Source organism: Frieseomelitta varia, unplaced genomic scaffold, assembly GCF_011392965.1.
Source record: "Frieseomelitta varia isolate USP_RPSP 00005682 unplaced genomic scaffold, Fvar_1.2 scaffold_28, whole genome shotgun sequence".
NCBI lineage: Eukaryota > Metazoa > Arthropoda > Insecta > Hymenoptera > Apidae > Frieseomelitta > Frieseomelitta varia.
Window position 1 is genome coordinate 96,525 of NW_025110012.1, and position 14,555 is coordinate 111,079.

Genomic DNA, 14,555 nt, shown 5'->3' on the forward strand with positions numbered 1-14,555 from the left:
TCACTGGATAGAAATGATTGACAAGTAATAAATTTATTATTCGTTTTGTCTGAGTTATACTTACATATACTTAAAACTGAGAAAATACTTGCAATTTCGGGACAAAAGTTTCTCGACGTGCGGTGGCACGTCATTACAGCGCAAGAGAGATTAACCGACTGATTGCGGACCATAACGAGTGGCCGAATCGTATAAAATAATTTGTCGCTTTCTTTTTGAACTCGTCGGTATGATATCACTGGATAGATTCGTTTTGCCTATTTTGTTTTACTTAAATACACGCAAAACTGGGAAAATATATATTGCAAATTTTGGAACAAAAAATTCTCGTCATTCCAGCGCAAGAGGTTAAAAGATATTGGTATAATTATAAAAAAAAAAAAAAAAAGAAGAAAAAGAGGAAAAGAAGGTAAAGAGCACTCACGATCCACGCTCGTCCCGAAGTCTGATTCCGTTTCCATTGGGGCTCTTCGAAGTGCCGACGTAAAAGTAGGCAGCTGGAAAAGGAGATAATTATAATTGCGGCTTTCGGCGATTGCTGAACGAGTTATTGGCTAATCGCTTTCGATCATCCGACAGCGGTCAATCCGCCGCAACGAAATTGCAACCGCGACCGGTGATCATCTGATCGTCGTTTTGTTTCTTTCGTCGTTCATTCTCTGGGATCGTTCGGGAATCATTAGCGGCGAGCACACGCTTCACGTGTTCGGGGCGCATAGGAGAGAGAGACCTTCGCGAGCGAACGCTTTCGATTTTATTGAGCCGTGGCATGTAGAAAAGTGAGAGTGGCGTACGAGTCGAAAGGGAAGAAGTAGGAGTTGTACTTTTTACGGTCGCCATTGAATACGTATCTCTTAAACGAAACTCTGTACATGCGCGACTTAAGAAATTCGCCCAGCTATTGTAAATACTTGTTTCTTTCCCTTGTTCTCGCAACCTTCTTGAAATTTCAAGAAATTCAGAAATGAACTGTTTCTTCTTCTTGATTACTATTGGCACTTTTTTTTTCATGGTGTTTCCACTGCGATGGGTCACTACGTACTTTGAGAAAGAAACAACCTTTTGCATGTACGTTCGTTCGTGTGTTTATGTAATATTTACACATTTTTATTTCACTACTTTATTTATAATGGTTGATGACTGTATTGAAATGAGCAGAAATTCTTATTACACGCGTATTTAATATACAAAAAACATAAATGGCAACTTGGCACAAATGGCACTTAAATATCTCTGTCGTTTTTGGAGATGCGTGTAAAAGTTGTCAAATTAAAGTTTAAAAAAGTTGTAAAATTAAAGAAATATTTTTCGATACGTGTACATTATACTTTTCTTTATATAGAAAATGTCGTGCTGTGTCGATTAATAATCTATAAATATATTATTTCGTTTAATAGAAAGTGGAAGTGACCTTGAAATCCTCGTAACTCTTTACTTACTAAATTTACAAAAAAATCACTATTCCTACTATGTTACGGTCCCCTTATTGTCACCGAATAATCTTTATTTGCTAGACTTTACTTACTACCAATTAATTTTTATTATTAACTATTTACTTTTTATTTAAAATTTATCTATGTTATCTGTTTAAAAATAACATTTTAAGATATTTAGGTGTCCCATCACATGTATATATTCAGATATACGAACGTATTCAAGTCTTATTTTGTGTGTATAACAAGAATTCAGACATTCATAATTTCTGAAAGCACGTTTCTCTGATTGTATCAAGTTTCTCAAATATCGCAAATATTGTAGCAACACAAAAGGATGACCTACTGTTATTTTATTATAATTCTTCATAGGAACAAACAATACCATTTCTCATTCCTAGCTACATATAATTTAAAATATTCATACAAAATAAATTATAAACTCTGATCTACACATCCGTGTGCCCGCAACTACGAGAATCAAAACGCGAAAACACATTCGTTACATAAGTGTCAATTCGGAGACGAAAAAAGAACTCGAAGATCGCAAACGTCCTTCGTTATCGAGTATTAATCAACTTAAAAACCAGTTTAATATGTAATATCTCGTGGTACCTAGCCACAGCTCTTTGCCAATCAAGGCTCATACTGCCAAAAAATAATTCGGATGAAAATTCAATTTCTGTCGAGGGCCGATCCGAGGTAACAGAGACGTCGATAAAACGTCTGAGGGAATTCACAGAGCGATCGTGGCAGGGAAACGAGGGACCACGGAGGAGAACGTAACAGGGAGTGAAACAAGCGTCCCGTATCGAAATCTCGTTGGATGATCGATCGTCGATGGTCAGAAACCGGGGAGGGACATTCTTTTATCGACAATCTGTAACGTAGGAAAATTGTCAGTGTTGGTTCCCTTCGACGCTCGTACGCTCGCTCTTTTTCCCGCGATGGGAAACCGCGAGAAAACCGGGCGTGGAGCGGAAGAGGGGGAGGGGAGCGACTGTGATCGACGGTTGCGCGCTGAAATGGGAAAGTTTCGCGCTAGTCGTGAGCTGTGCTCCTCGGTTTACGAACTTGGTGCTTCGCCGTCGTACGTGAAGTCCTTGATGAACAGAGTTCGCCCGTCCACCGCGTAAACTTCACCGCTGACGCCGTGATGAAGTTCCGACAGCTTGCCAATAAGCTTTCCGTAATAAGCTGCGCTGCATATCTCTGCAAACAGAATCGAATTCGATTAATTAAGAGAAAAAAAAAAAAAAAAACAAAAAGACAAAAGCGACCGACGCGATTCGCGAAGTCAGGTTTGCCACGATCCGAATGATAAATCGACGTGGGTTTTGTTCGACTAGGAAGCATCCGGATACCGGTTCTCTGCATAGATAATCAAAATCGAGGCACCGAGCTTGCTTAGCCGGTGCCCGAAGCTACCCCGAAGCCTCGATTCCTGGATCGATCGGTTCTCGGGAACGAGGCTCGACGTTTAACGGTAGTCGATGGGCTCTGGTAGCCGAACGATCGATCCCCGCTAGCTATATAGGGTTTAACAGGACAGATCGTTACGAATCGCGGAGTTATGCAAAAGCGGAGTGCCTCGGATGCTTGCGCAGGCCTTGGCAGCGGTGCGGCATGCGGGGCAAGATCGTGTCGCACGGGATCACGGAATGTTAGTCATCTGTTCGGATCTCCCCCGTCCTCCTCGCCCGTGGTTCTAACTTGCTGTCGACAATTTGCTTGGTTTCCACGGTCTTGTCTGTGAAATACCACGGCACGTCGAAAGACTCGTCGCTTTTCACCGTGTCGTGTCGACAAAGGGATTGTAATCTGTAAGACCTCTTGCCTAGATCTGTTTCTCGATCTTTTAACTCGTAACTGTCAACGGACAAGATAGATAGATAGATAGATAGATAGATAGATAGATAGAGAGAAGCTGGTAAACAAGGTAGGCGAAAACTTGGTCCGGTAGGGAATCAGGGTTAACATTCGCATAAATATGCCGGTGGCTGGCGCGCGTACGTCGAACGTCAAGGCCAATCCCAGTGGCGCGGACCGTTCGTTAGATGCTAACGAATCGTGGAACCGGTCGAACCGATCGATCTCTCTCGTCTAACCCTTTGATCGAGCGCGTACCGTTACCGGCTCTCTCCGCCGGACAGGATATCGTCCATCCGACGAGATTGACGCATGCCCGGGCATAAATCCTCGCTCGGCACCGGCCTCGAACCGTTCTCGAGCCGTTTCGATCGAAACCAGTCGAAAACATCGGCGCGGGGGAAAAAAAGAAAAGAAAGAAAACAGGAAAAAGAGAGAGAAAAAATCGACCCGCGGAAAATTAGATACGCCAATACGGCGAACGGCCGTTTCGTTGTGCCGTTAACTGTCGCCGATCGGTGATCGGTGATCGGTGATGTAACGTATGGGGGCCACGGAGAGATCTCGTACTCTTCTACACCGTTTTGTTCCACCGTCGCGTATCGTGGTATTTGATAATTGAAGAAAAATGCGTTGTTACGATTGCCGATCGGAACGGGATCCCATCCCAGCTTCATGAATGCGGCGAACGTTTTACCACTTTAGAGTAAGCCACTTTTCTACAACTGGTCGATAAACTGGGAAACTTAAGGTAGAATTGTCCTGGTTAGCCAGGGGCTGTTTGAAACGTTCTTTACTTGCGAAATTGGTCAACAAATTTTCTTATTTCTCCCCCTTTTTTCACTCATTCTTCCTTGACGTAACTGTGTGTAGAGGTTTCTGTAAATAGATAAAGCAAAAATTTCCTATTTACGCAGTTGTTAAGCCTCGATGCGACACTTTGACCAAATTTGCGCTGGCAACTGATTGCGGACCACAACGAGTGACCAGATATCTAAAGTATTCAATAACTCGTCGCTGTCTTTTTGAACACGTCGGTATGACATCGCTGGATAGAAATTATGAAAAAAGTAACGATAAATTTATCATTTGTTTCTCCTGTGTTGTACTTAGATATACTTGAAACTGACGAAATATTGCAATTTTGGGACAAAAAGTGCCATTGGAGAGCAAGAGGTTAATTGAAACGGAGCGCGTTGCGTGACAAATTAAGCATTCAAAACACGCTGTTCAATACGGCCATAATCGCTGAAACGGTTAAATCAACGGGTAGAAACTTTGCGAAGTTGCCGCGTGATTCGAACAGTAGCTGACAGATATCAACCAGTTGCCGGAGGTTTTAGGTTATTTAGGTTTTGTCTTGGTTTCGAGAGATACGACGCTTGTTCGTGGCAACAAGTTGTCCATACACCAGCGCGTTGTGAAACTGAGCCGACGGACACGCCGAAGAAAGGATTTGTAGCGATCCGGTGCTATACGTTTCTCGTCTTTATTTTATCTCCGCTGCTTTGAACGATGCAACAAGCAACAACTTTTGTCACTCAGCTGGAAGAATATTGAGGAACATTGAAGGAAGAATCGGCAATTTTCTCGAAACCGGTTGCAAAATGTACATCGTTGTGTTTGTTGTAACATTTACATGCTAAGGAAATTTCGTATCACTTGGTAGTCAACTTCCGTTTGACTACGAAATTTGAATATCGTCGGGAACAATGCAGAAGAAACACGGACATTTTTGTGGAAATGCCACTACGGAAAGAATTTTATATTATCATCCTGCAGCGTCCAAGTATTACATACAAAATTTGATACTATACTACGATAATAATGGAAAATAATCCAGAGCCTGATTAAAAAGAAACATACGAGACGCAGATACGTTTTACATAAACATCTCTAAAGAATCATCAGGATACATCAAATTTCACATGTCGATCACATGTATCTTCAGTATCTTCGTGTGATTGCAAAATTTGATACCGAAAATTTGGAAAATAACGCAGAGTCTGATTGAAAACGAAGAGGAGTACTTTAAAGAGAACTTTTGCGCAAATGTCACCGATCTCCAAAGGATTTTCCATTTTCGCCGCGCACAACGACTTGACCGATGGGCCCAAGAAGCGTAACGACGATGATTTTGTTGGAACGTGAATGTGACGCGAGGCAGCGAACGGCGAAAATTCGCTTTCCATCGTTGCAGGAAGGATTGAAACGATAGCCATTAAGCTTGCAACGTGTAATCTTGCAACGAAGTCCTGTTGTTGATCGAGCTGACATAAACACGCGTAACGAGAGTTGCACGCGGAACCTGCTGATTCTCGTCGGCTGTCGCCGCTCCTCTAATCAAACTGCCGGTTGATCGAGAGCTCTCTGGCTCTTTGCCTTTATTATTTGCATTCGCGCACTCCAATCGAGCCTATCGGGCGCGCGTTTTCTCTGAAACTTTTCATTAATTCGACGCGCCGATTCGTTTCACCGGCCGAGAGCTGACAGTTCAGTTCAGTGAAACGTCACAGGCATCTAACGGGACGTCGTTGCCATTTTAGAGTTTTCTAAGTTGTTCACCGAGTCTGCGCCTCGGTCTCAAATTGGGTATATTTATTGGGAGAACGGGTAAGAGAATTTTTGAACACCTAATTGGAGAACCGGCGAATGTAGAACGACACGTAGCAGACCAAGCTCCAGTTTTTGACTCGTGTCACTCGGTTAATTTATCTTTATTTTCTCAAGCTTTCTTCTCCTTCTTCTTCTTCTATTTTTCTTTAATGTCGCATCGACAGCGAGGTCATTAGCGACGACGGTGCCATTAGATATGTGTGTAGTAGTTTATGTTTCTGAGATATTTTAATACTCATTTGAGATATTTTAATACTCATTTGAGATATTTTAATACTCTTTGTATGAGATATTTTGATACTGTTGATATTTTAATATTCTTTGTATGAAATATTTTAATACTCATTTGAGATATTTTACTCTTTGTATGAGATATTTTAATACTCATATTTTATTCTTTGTATGAGATATTTTAATATTCATATTTTATTCTTTGTATGAGATATTTTAATACTCATTTGAGATATTTTACTCTTTGTATGAGATATTTTAATACTCATATTTTATTTTTTGTATAAGATATTTTAATACTCATATTTTATTCTTTGTATGAGATATTTTAATACTCATTTGAGATATTTTAATACTCTTTGTATGTCATTTTGAGAAGTCAGGTTTGTTTGCGTTGATTCNCGTATTTCTGTCTTTGGGTTTCTGTGGTGTGGCATTCGTGCAGTATGTGAGTTATTGTTAATGGATGGTTATTGCAATGAGTGCAGGTGGGTGGTGTAGTTTTCAAGCTTTAATCCTTTCGCTTTGTCATTATCATACTTGCGACTAAATTTTCGCATTATTATTTAGTACCTGTGACGTATTATTTTTTAGCCATATTTTTGTTTTGTATACAGTGGCGGAGAAAAGACTGTCACGCGATACTTATACGAAGTTTCGTTTATGCGACGAAGTACATAATTTTTATGAGATATTATGTTACAACAAGGTATAACGAAAGCGTTTTCTCTTTTGTTTTACAATATTATCTAATTGTTTGTGTGATTTAAAATTCCTCCGACGTTCATCTCGTTTTAATTATTCTAAATAGAATGGACCTTTACGAATGGTCAACAGTGACGTGTTCAGAGATAAATGGTGAGAAAACATACCACACTTTTAGGAAACAACGTAAAATATATTTTCAAGTAAAGACTAATATTATGGATGGTCAGCAACGACCATCGTAGCAGTCAACGTGTTAAGGGATAAATGGCATATATATATCACATTTTTGGGAAACGATGACACGTAACAACATGAAATATATTTTCGACTAAATTACAGTGATCCCAATTGTAAATTTTCTTTTATCTTTGCACAGAAGTTACCTTATCTCGGATTATTCTTGAAGATATTTTCTTTATTATAATATTATAATAATTATTTATTATAAATATTATAAATTTATTATATTATAAATATTATAAATATTAAAATTATATACATTATAAATTTATTATATTATAAATATTGTAAATATTATAAATTTATTATATTGTAAATATTGTAAATGTTATAAATTTATTATATTGTAAATATTGTAAATATTATAAATTTATTATATTGTAAATATTGTAAATATTATAAATTTATTATATTATAAATATTGTAAACATTGCAAATATTATAAATTTATTATATTATAAATATAAATATTAAAATTATATTTATATATATTATAAATTTATTATATTACAAATATTGTAAATATCATAAAAATATTTTCTCAAATCTAACAAATCCTAAGCACTTCCTCTTGTGTAAATTTTCAGGCAACCGGTCTCGTCTCGGCTTTCCAAGGCTCCCGTTTTTTCCGCGCCGTAGGATCTCGTTTTGGAAGAAACGCGAGATCGCGCGAGTGCAGTTGGAAGGACGTACATACGTATGTACGTGCATCGCGGTACAACGAATATAGGGCACAGCCGCGCAGACTTTGGGTATCAATCGCTAATGAGAAGCCGAAGTGTCAAAGCGGTGTCGCTGTTCGAGCTTTGAGAGAGGATGCATTACGTCGTTGCAGCCGCGAGCCATTAGTGCGTAATTATTGTCGCGGTAACGACAGGGGTGGAGCGTGATTAAATTATTACGAGCGTGGCCCGTGATTCGCTGGAGCCCGATGGAGAGAACGATAAAAAGAAACGGAAAAAAAAGAACGTGGACCGAAAGCGAGGCGGAAGGGAGAAAAAGAACGTAACGAGAGAGAGAGAGAGAGAGAGAGATATTACTTTACACTGATCAAAGTGGAAACACATCAACGTGTCTAATAGACGCGAGTTTCTGGAAATTTGGGTCAACGAGGTTGATTTAAGATGAGAGAAAAAGAGAGAGACAAAGAGAGGGAAATGGGGGAAAAAAAGAGAAGGATACGTATCCAACGAGAGATACATATCGGACCTTTGACATTTTCATACGAAAGAGAAAGCAGAAGGCGGACAAGCGTAATTGCCTACCACTGCATAATACGACTCTCGAGCTAATGTCGCAACTCGCTGGTTAGATACCGGAGTAGAGGACTCGCGGCGACAGAGAGAAAGAGAGAAAGAGAGAGAAAACAGGCCGTTTCGGAAGCTGGGAAGCTAAATTTCATCCGGATCGACTCGCCATTCACTCGAGTTTATTTTCCTTCTTTCACCTTCTTTTCGTCGTCGCGCCTTTTCAATTGGAACATCGAATTTTGCATTAACTCCCCCCCCCCCTCCTCCTCCCCAATCCTCTCCCCCATCACGAGATAATCCTGTTTCAAGCCGAGGACACGCCGAGATACGTCCGATTCCCGATAAATCCTATTTACCCGGTCCCGCGTGTTTTCGATTCGCTCTCTTTATACCTGAAATTATATAACCAGTTTTCTTTCCTGTTTCTTAATACGTCGACGCGAGAGGCAAGTTAACTCCCTACCATTCGATTCTCGTAACCTTCCGGGATATAATAATTTCTTTATCCGCGAATCTGTTTAAGGCGCAGTTTCGTTTTCCGTTCGAGGTAAATTCCGTCGCTTGGTGCAGCTATTCAATCGGAATTTCTTTTTCGATTATTAATCTCAACTGTGATGTAATCGATCGTAGGATAAATTGTAAAGGTGAATCGCGTCGTGGATGCATCTTCGATTAGAGTCGAATCGTTAGTCTTAACTGTGATGTAATTCATCGAGTGAGATGAATTGCAAAGATAAATTATATCGCAGATATACGTGTTTCGATTAGAATTTAATATCAATTTTAATTGTAATTAAATCGATTATTAATCTTAACTGTGATGTAATTTATTGTATGCGAGATAAGATACGTCTTCGATTAGAATCGATCTCTTATATGATAAATTTATAATATAATAAATTTATAAAATTTATAATATTATAATTTATTATAATGTAATAAATTTATAAAATTTATAATATTATAATTTATTATAATGTAATAAATTTATAACATTTGTAGCATTTATAATTTATTATATTATAATAAATTTATAATATTTATGATATAATAAATTTATAAAATTTATTATAAAATTATTACAATCTAATAAATTTATAACATTTATAATATTTATAATATAATAAATTTATAAAATTTATAATATTATAATTTATTATAATGTAATAAATTTATAAAATTCATAATATTATAATTTATTATAATGTAATAAATTTATATCATTTATAACATTTATAATTTATTATATTATAATAAATTTATAATATTTATAATATAATAAATTTATAAAATTTATTATAAAATTATTACAATCTAATAAATTTATAACATTTATAATATTTATAGTTTATTATATTATAATAAATTTATAATATTTATAATATTATAACAAAGAAAATAATATCTGGCTGTAAGAACAATCTTAGGTGAGGTAAACTCGATCGATCTCTAAAATTTGTGCAAAATTGCTGGTCGATCGAAATTTGAAAACGCTCCTCGAAACGAATTCAGCCCCTGACATGTGAAACCGATAGAAACAACGTTGCGGTTGCGGCGACGAAAAGAAATTTGATTTGGCATCTGTTCCGAGGCGAAATTCTCCCCTCCCCCACGAACGAATCGCTTTTCTTTTGCGACAAGGTTGAACCAGCGTTCGGGGCGTTCTTTGCAAACAACGCGCCTTTCCTGTTGTTTACACAGGATCTCGATTAAGTCGCGCAGTCGCGATTCCTCGGCAGCCACTGGACCGAAACGCGAACCAAAGGAGAAAGATCGTCCCAGTGACGGATTAAAGCCACGTCGAGAGGCAATGCCCGATTAGACACGCATAAAGGATATTTGCGGAGAGTCGGGAACGGTATGTGACAAAGACACGTTAGGAATTCTCTCTCGGGTGAGAAAATAATACTCTCTCTCTCTATCTCTCTGGTAAAATCGAATTGGGACCACTTAAATTTCCATTTTTTAATTTTTCTCTTTTTTTTTTTTCTAGTAAAACTGAGCGTTGCGAATGAATTCTAATAGTACAGCGACGTAAAGCGGTATATATATTTATAATAATATAATATAATATAATATAATAACGTAATAATATATATATATATTCTAATATAATAACAATATTTTATATATATTACTTTATTATGTTATTTTATATTAATATATATTATATATTAATTTAAAATTATTATATATTATAATTATTATTATATATTATATAATAATAATTATAATAAAATCATATATATATATATATATATATATATTATTTTATATTAATATACAGAGCGATGTTTGTGAAATTGTTCATGAATATTTGCGGAAACCTTTCTTTACACGCTCAATGTGAAACGATTTGAAATTTTATTTACGCGATAATCGTATTATATTCGCGAAATTTGGGATAAATCTGGGAATATGAATGTGAAAGCTATAAAATACTTTGTACTTTATTTTATTTATAAAAGTATTCGCGTGATTAATTAATAAATCTCAATAATCGGTAGAACCGTACTGTATTATATATTTAAGATGATTTTAAGATCAATTTTTTTACATATATATGTACATGTTCCATTTTCGTATTATCTCCGAATAATTGGAGTTTAGAAACATTGCGGATCAACTCGATAAACTGAAGCTAAACGACCTCGAAAACAAAAAAAAAAAAAAAAAAAAGAAGAAATGAAACACAGTTTCAAACTTCTCACGGAGATTTTGCAACTCTCTCGTTAAACTCGTCTGAATCATCTGTTTCTTGAGAGTTGAAATGTTAATCGTACGCGTAGCCGCGTAACGAGATTAACCGGATGTTTGGCATCGGACAGGCTCGTTCACCTAACTCGGTTAACAAACACACACGCGCGCACGCACGCACAGTGTCGGAAAAGTGAAATTTCCGCGCGTCGGTCCTAATTCAATGACCAGGGAGTATCAGTGGATTTGTTGATGGATCGATCCGATTTTCATTGAATGGAACGGGACAAGCAAAACACGGGGAATAAAAAATGGAAACAGGGTGAGCTAAATTGCGATATCGTGTGCTGGCGTGTTTCCGCGTGTTCGTGGCACCACTTTCGCAAGCGGCCGCGAGATCTCGAGCGGAAAACGGCCGGCAGTTTCTTCGCGAAATCGTTACGACCGCGATATCGTACGCGGACTTCTCTCTCTCTCTCTCTCTCTCTCTCTCTCTCTCTCTTTCTCTATCTATCTATCTATCTCTCTGCCTTTTTCTCGTTCTTTTTTCTCGTCGCGAATCTCTTTCTCCCGGGGCCCGCGCGGAGGAAAAGCGTGGAACGCGAAAGTCACGCAGATTTCGAGCGGCGAAACAGACCGGCAAATCGAGACGCTGGAGCCAGCGGCGCTGTCGTTAATTAACGCCGGTGAATCGTTCGATAATTGCCCCGACTCGAGATCTTTTCACCTGTTTCAGAGAATTGTCGATAATTGTCGCGAAATTTCCTTGATACAGAGATATTTCCAAATATTTTTCACGCACAAAATGGACACATTCGAAAATTTTCTTTTGCCCTCTCCCTTTCGAAGTATCACCATTTTTCAATTGTCAAAACATGTCGGGCGTTGGACAAGATCCAGTTTAGAAGCCACACTGGCTCGACCTCGTGGCTATACGTGACACTGTGTTTTTTTTTTTGAAGTTATTTTGGAATTTGCTTTTGGTTATTTATCATGGCACGTTCCCATGGCAGCGATTGATTTGTTCCTTTTCAAAATTGATAATTGATCGTGCTCTTTTGTTACGAAGTCGAGAGTCTTGCACCGTGTAAAATGGATTTTTACGAGTATAATTTCGTATTATATATTTGTTTATCCGAAAGTAAATAAATTTACAATCAGTGTGACGATGGAATAAAAGGAACACGTGTCTTCTTGATATATTTTGGCTAAAATTCAGTGAGCCCTTAATTAATAATTAATTAATCAGTTTCTTACTTCAAAATACGACGATTAAATAAAATTCTTATCCAGTGCAAGAGATAGGAAATAGTTTGCAGATCTCCAGAAATACGAGAAAAAAAAAAATCAAAGTCGACTCGATTCATCTACACGATTCCGCCAGTGATCGATGCCGAGAATCTGGAAACGCAGTTCACACAGTTTACACCCGTTGTGAGGCAACGATCGCTCAAAGTCGAGATTCGGCCGAGTCCGAATACATTCGCGATCCCCATTCGATTCTTCGGTTTCAATCGAACGCGCACTGCGAAGATTCGATTCGGTGTTATAATAAATATCCCGACGAGCTGAAATCTCGTTGGCGCGAACGAGGCTGAATAGGTGTTTCGCGCCTTTGAGTATACCTTTGCAGTTTCACGCCGCGATGTCGCGACAGAGGAATCGGCTGCCTCTCGGATGATCTCGTTGTAAATCCCGGTGACGACGGGATGTTCAGTATGAACGAGATGTTTGCCAGGCTGCCTCCTGCAGTGTTCGGCACGTCCTTTCGTAAATACGCCTCCTCGCGAACAATTCGAGCCGCGAACTTTGGTAATAACGTATCGCGCTGCGAGCGTGTTTCGAATAGTGGCCGTGTGCGAAGTGGCAACGCGATGGATCTCTGCGGTGGCTGAGTTCGAGGCGTGGTTGCTTCGAGTACGTGCATACTCGCGTGTAAAAATTTGCCGCCGGATGAATAAATTACTGACATTTTAAACTTTGCTGCAACTTTGTGAGAAACAGAGTTGCGAGTGGAAAAGCAAGCGGGTATTTTTGTTGCCCGAGAATTGTAAAAATTCCGATACATTTGTTAAAAGAAGAAATTACAAACTAACGTTTTCATTTGTTATTCGAGACTAAATCTACCGTGGCATTGAAGGTCGAAGCCTCCTCTTAAAATTCGCAGTTCATCGGACCATTCAGGGCCCGAGATGGCAAAAGATGGTTAGGATTTCTTGAAATTCTTCTTGTTTGACTATTCAATAAAATCGTACAGCAAGTTTTCAGACGGTTGATGTAAGGGAAAGACTTCGCTTCAGTCTTCGAGATTATGGTAAATCTCGCTATGAAAAGAATTTTACGATAATTTCAGAGGCGTTTAAACTTTTACAGTTCACGCGTATGATTTCATTTCACGAAGTTGTTTGCTACAATTTAAAATTTTTCGATAACTTTCCATTGTCATTTTCGATTGAATCAGAGTTGAAGAAAGCTCTGGATATTCAATAGTTTGGCCTTTTTTTTTTTGTCAATTATACTATAGACTATAGTATGTCTTGTAAATAAGCGTCTAGTATCTAGGACTAACGTATCTTGTTGCAAGCATGCTCGCGATACTGTGACACGCGAACCTCTATTTTTCGAACATTATACAGTATTGTCGGGACAAAATTCTTACAATTCGTAATTAAACGATTTACTGCGTTGAATTCAAATAAAACCAAGATATTGAAAAAAAAAAAGAAAAATATAGAGATTCGCATAAAAAAAGGAGTGACACGATTCTGCGAATACAGTTCGGTTCGACTCGAGACGCGAGACGCGAATACAGTGCCAGAGGAATAAAAACTTTCTACCAAGATAGAAAAAAAAAAAAAAAACAGAAAGAAATAGAATTCCTCTTGGCACTCGGACGAATCACTCTCGGTTAGACTCGCAGAGTTTGAGAAATAGATCACGGAACGGAGAGAGAGAAGCTTGGAAATGTTCGTGTCAATTATAACACGGTACGGTTAGACTCACGTGTCGCCAGAAGAAGATAAATCGCTGCGACTAGACCAATAGCGGAGAGCCGAGTCGTGGACGATGTGGGTGATTGTGTCGTCATGGCGTCTTCGTGGTTACTGCCGTCGAAAGTGGCCGTTGTGGATCCAGGTAGCTTTGTCGATCCCACTACGATCACCGGCTCGCCTTGCCTCGCCTCTTTCTCCTTCGCCGTTTCCATCTCTTTCCCTTCGCCAGGCTTCCCTCCCTACTGCTCCCGCTTGCTCCGCCGAATCCGTCATTTCGCCTTGCTTTTCCCTCTTTTTCGTCCAACCCTCCATGTTTTCGTTCCCTCACGTTTTTAACCTCTTCCGCTGGAACGACGCGCGTCGAGAGTTTTTTTTTCCGTTCCAAAATTGCAAGTATTTTCTCGGTTTTCAGAATATTTAAGTATAACTCAGGCAAAACAAATAACAAATCTATTACTTCTCAATCATTTCTATCCGGTATAATTTCTATTATGCCGACGAGTTCAAAATGAAAGCGA

The 14,555-nt window shown here is 38.5% G+C and overlaps 1 protein-coding gene across 4 annotated transcripts in view; it reads right to left on the bottom strand.

The window, feature by feature from the left end:
• LOC122529183 (protein Skeletor, isoforms B/C) overlaps nucleotides 1-14,237 on the bottom strand; it is a 31,868-nt gene extending 17,631 nt beyond the window's left edge. For 3 of the 4 annotated variants that reach the window (XM_043655011.1, XM_043655012.1, XM_043655013.1), the window contains exons 1-3: nucleotides 14,048-14,237; nucleotides 2,508-2,645; nucleotides 425-497 (exon numbers count right to left, since the gene is read on the bottom strand). In XM_043655011.1, the coding sequence (XP_043510946.1) occupies nucleotides 425-497; nucleotides 2,508-2,645; nucleotides 14,048-14,132 (296 nt within the window). In that variant the 5' untranslated portion in view covers nucleotides 14,133-14,237. The remainder of the gene's footprint in view (nucleotides 1-424; nucleotides 498-2,507; nucleotides 2,646-14,047) is intronic. The other variant, XM_043655010.1, reaches the window with a different exon arrangement.
• Nucleotides 14,238-14,555: the final 318 nt, after the last annotated feature.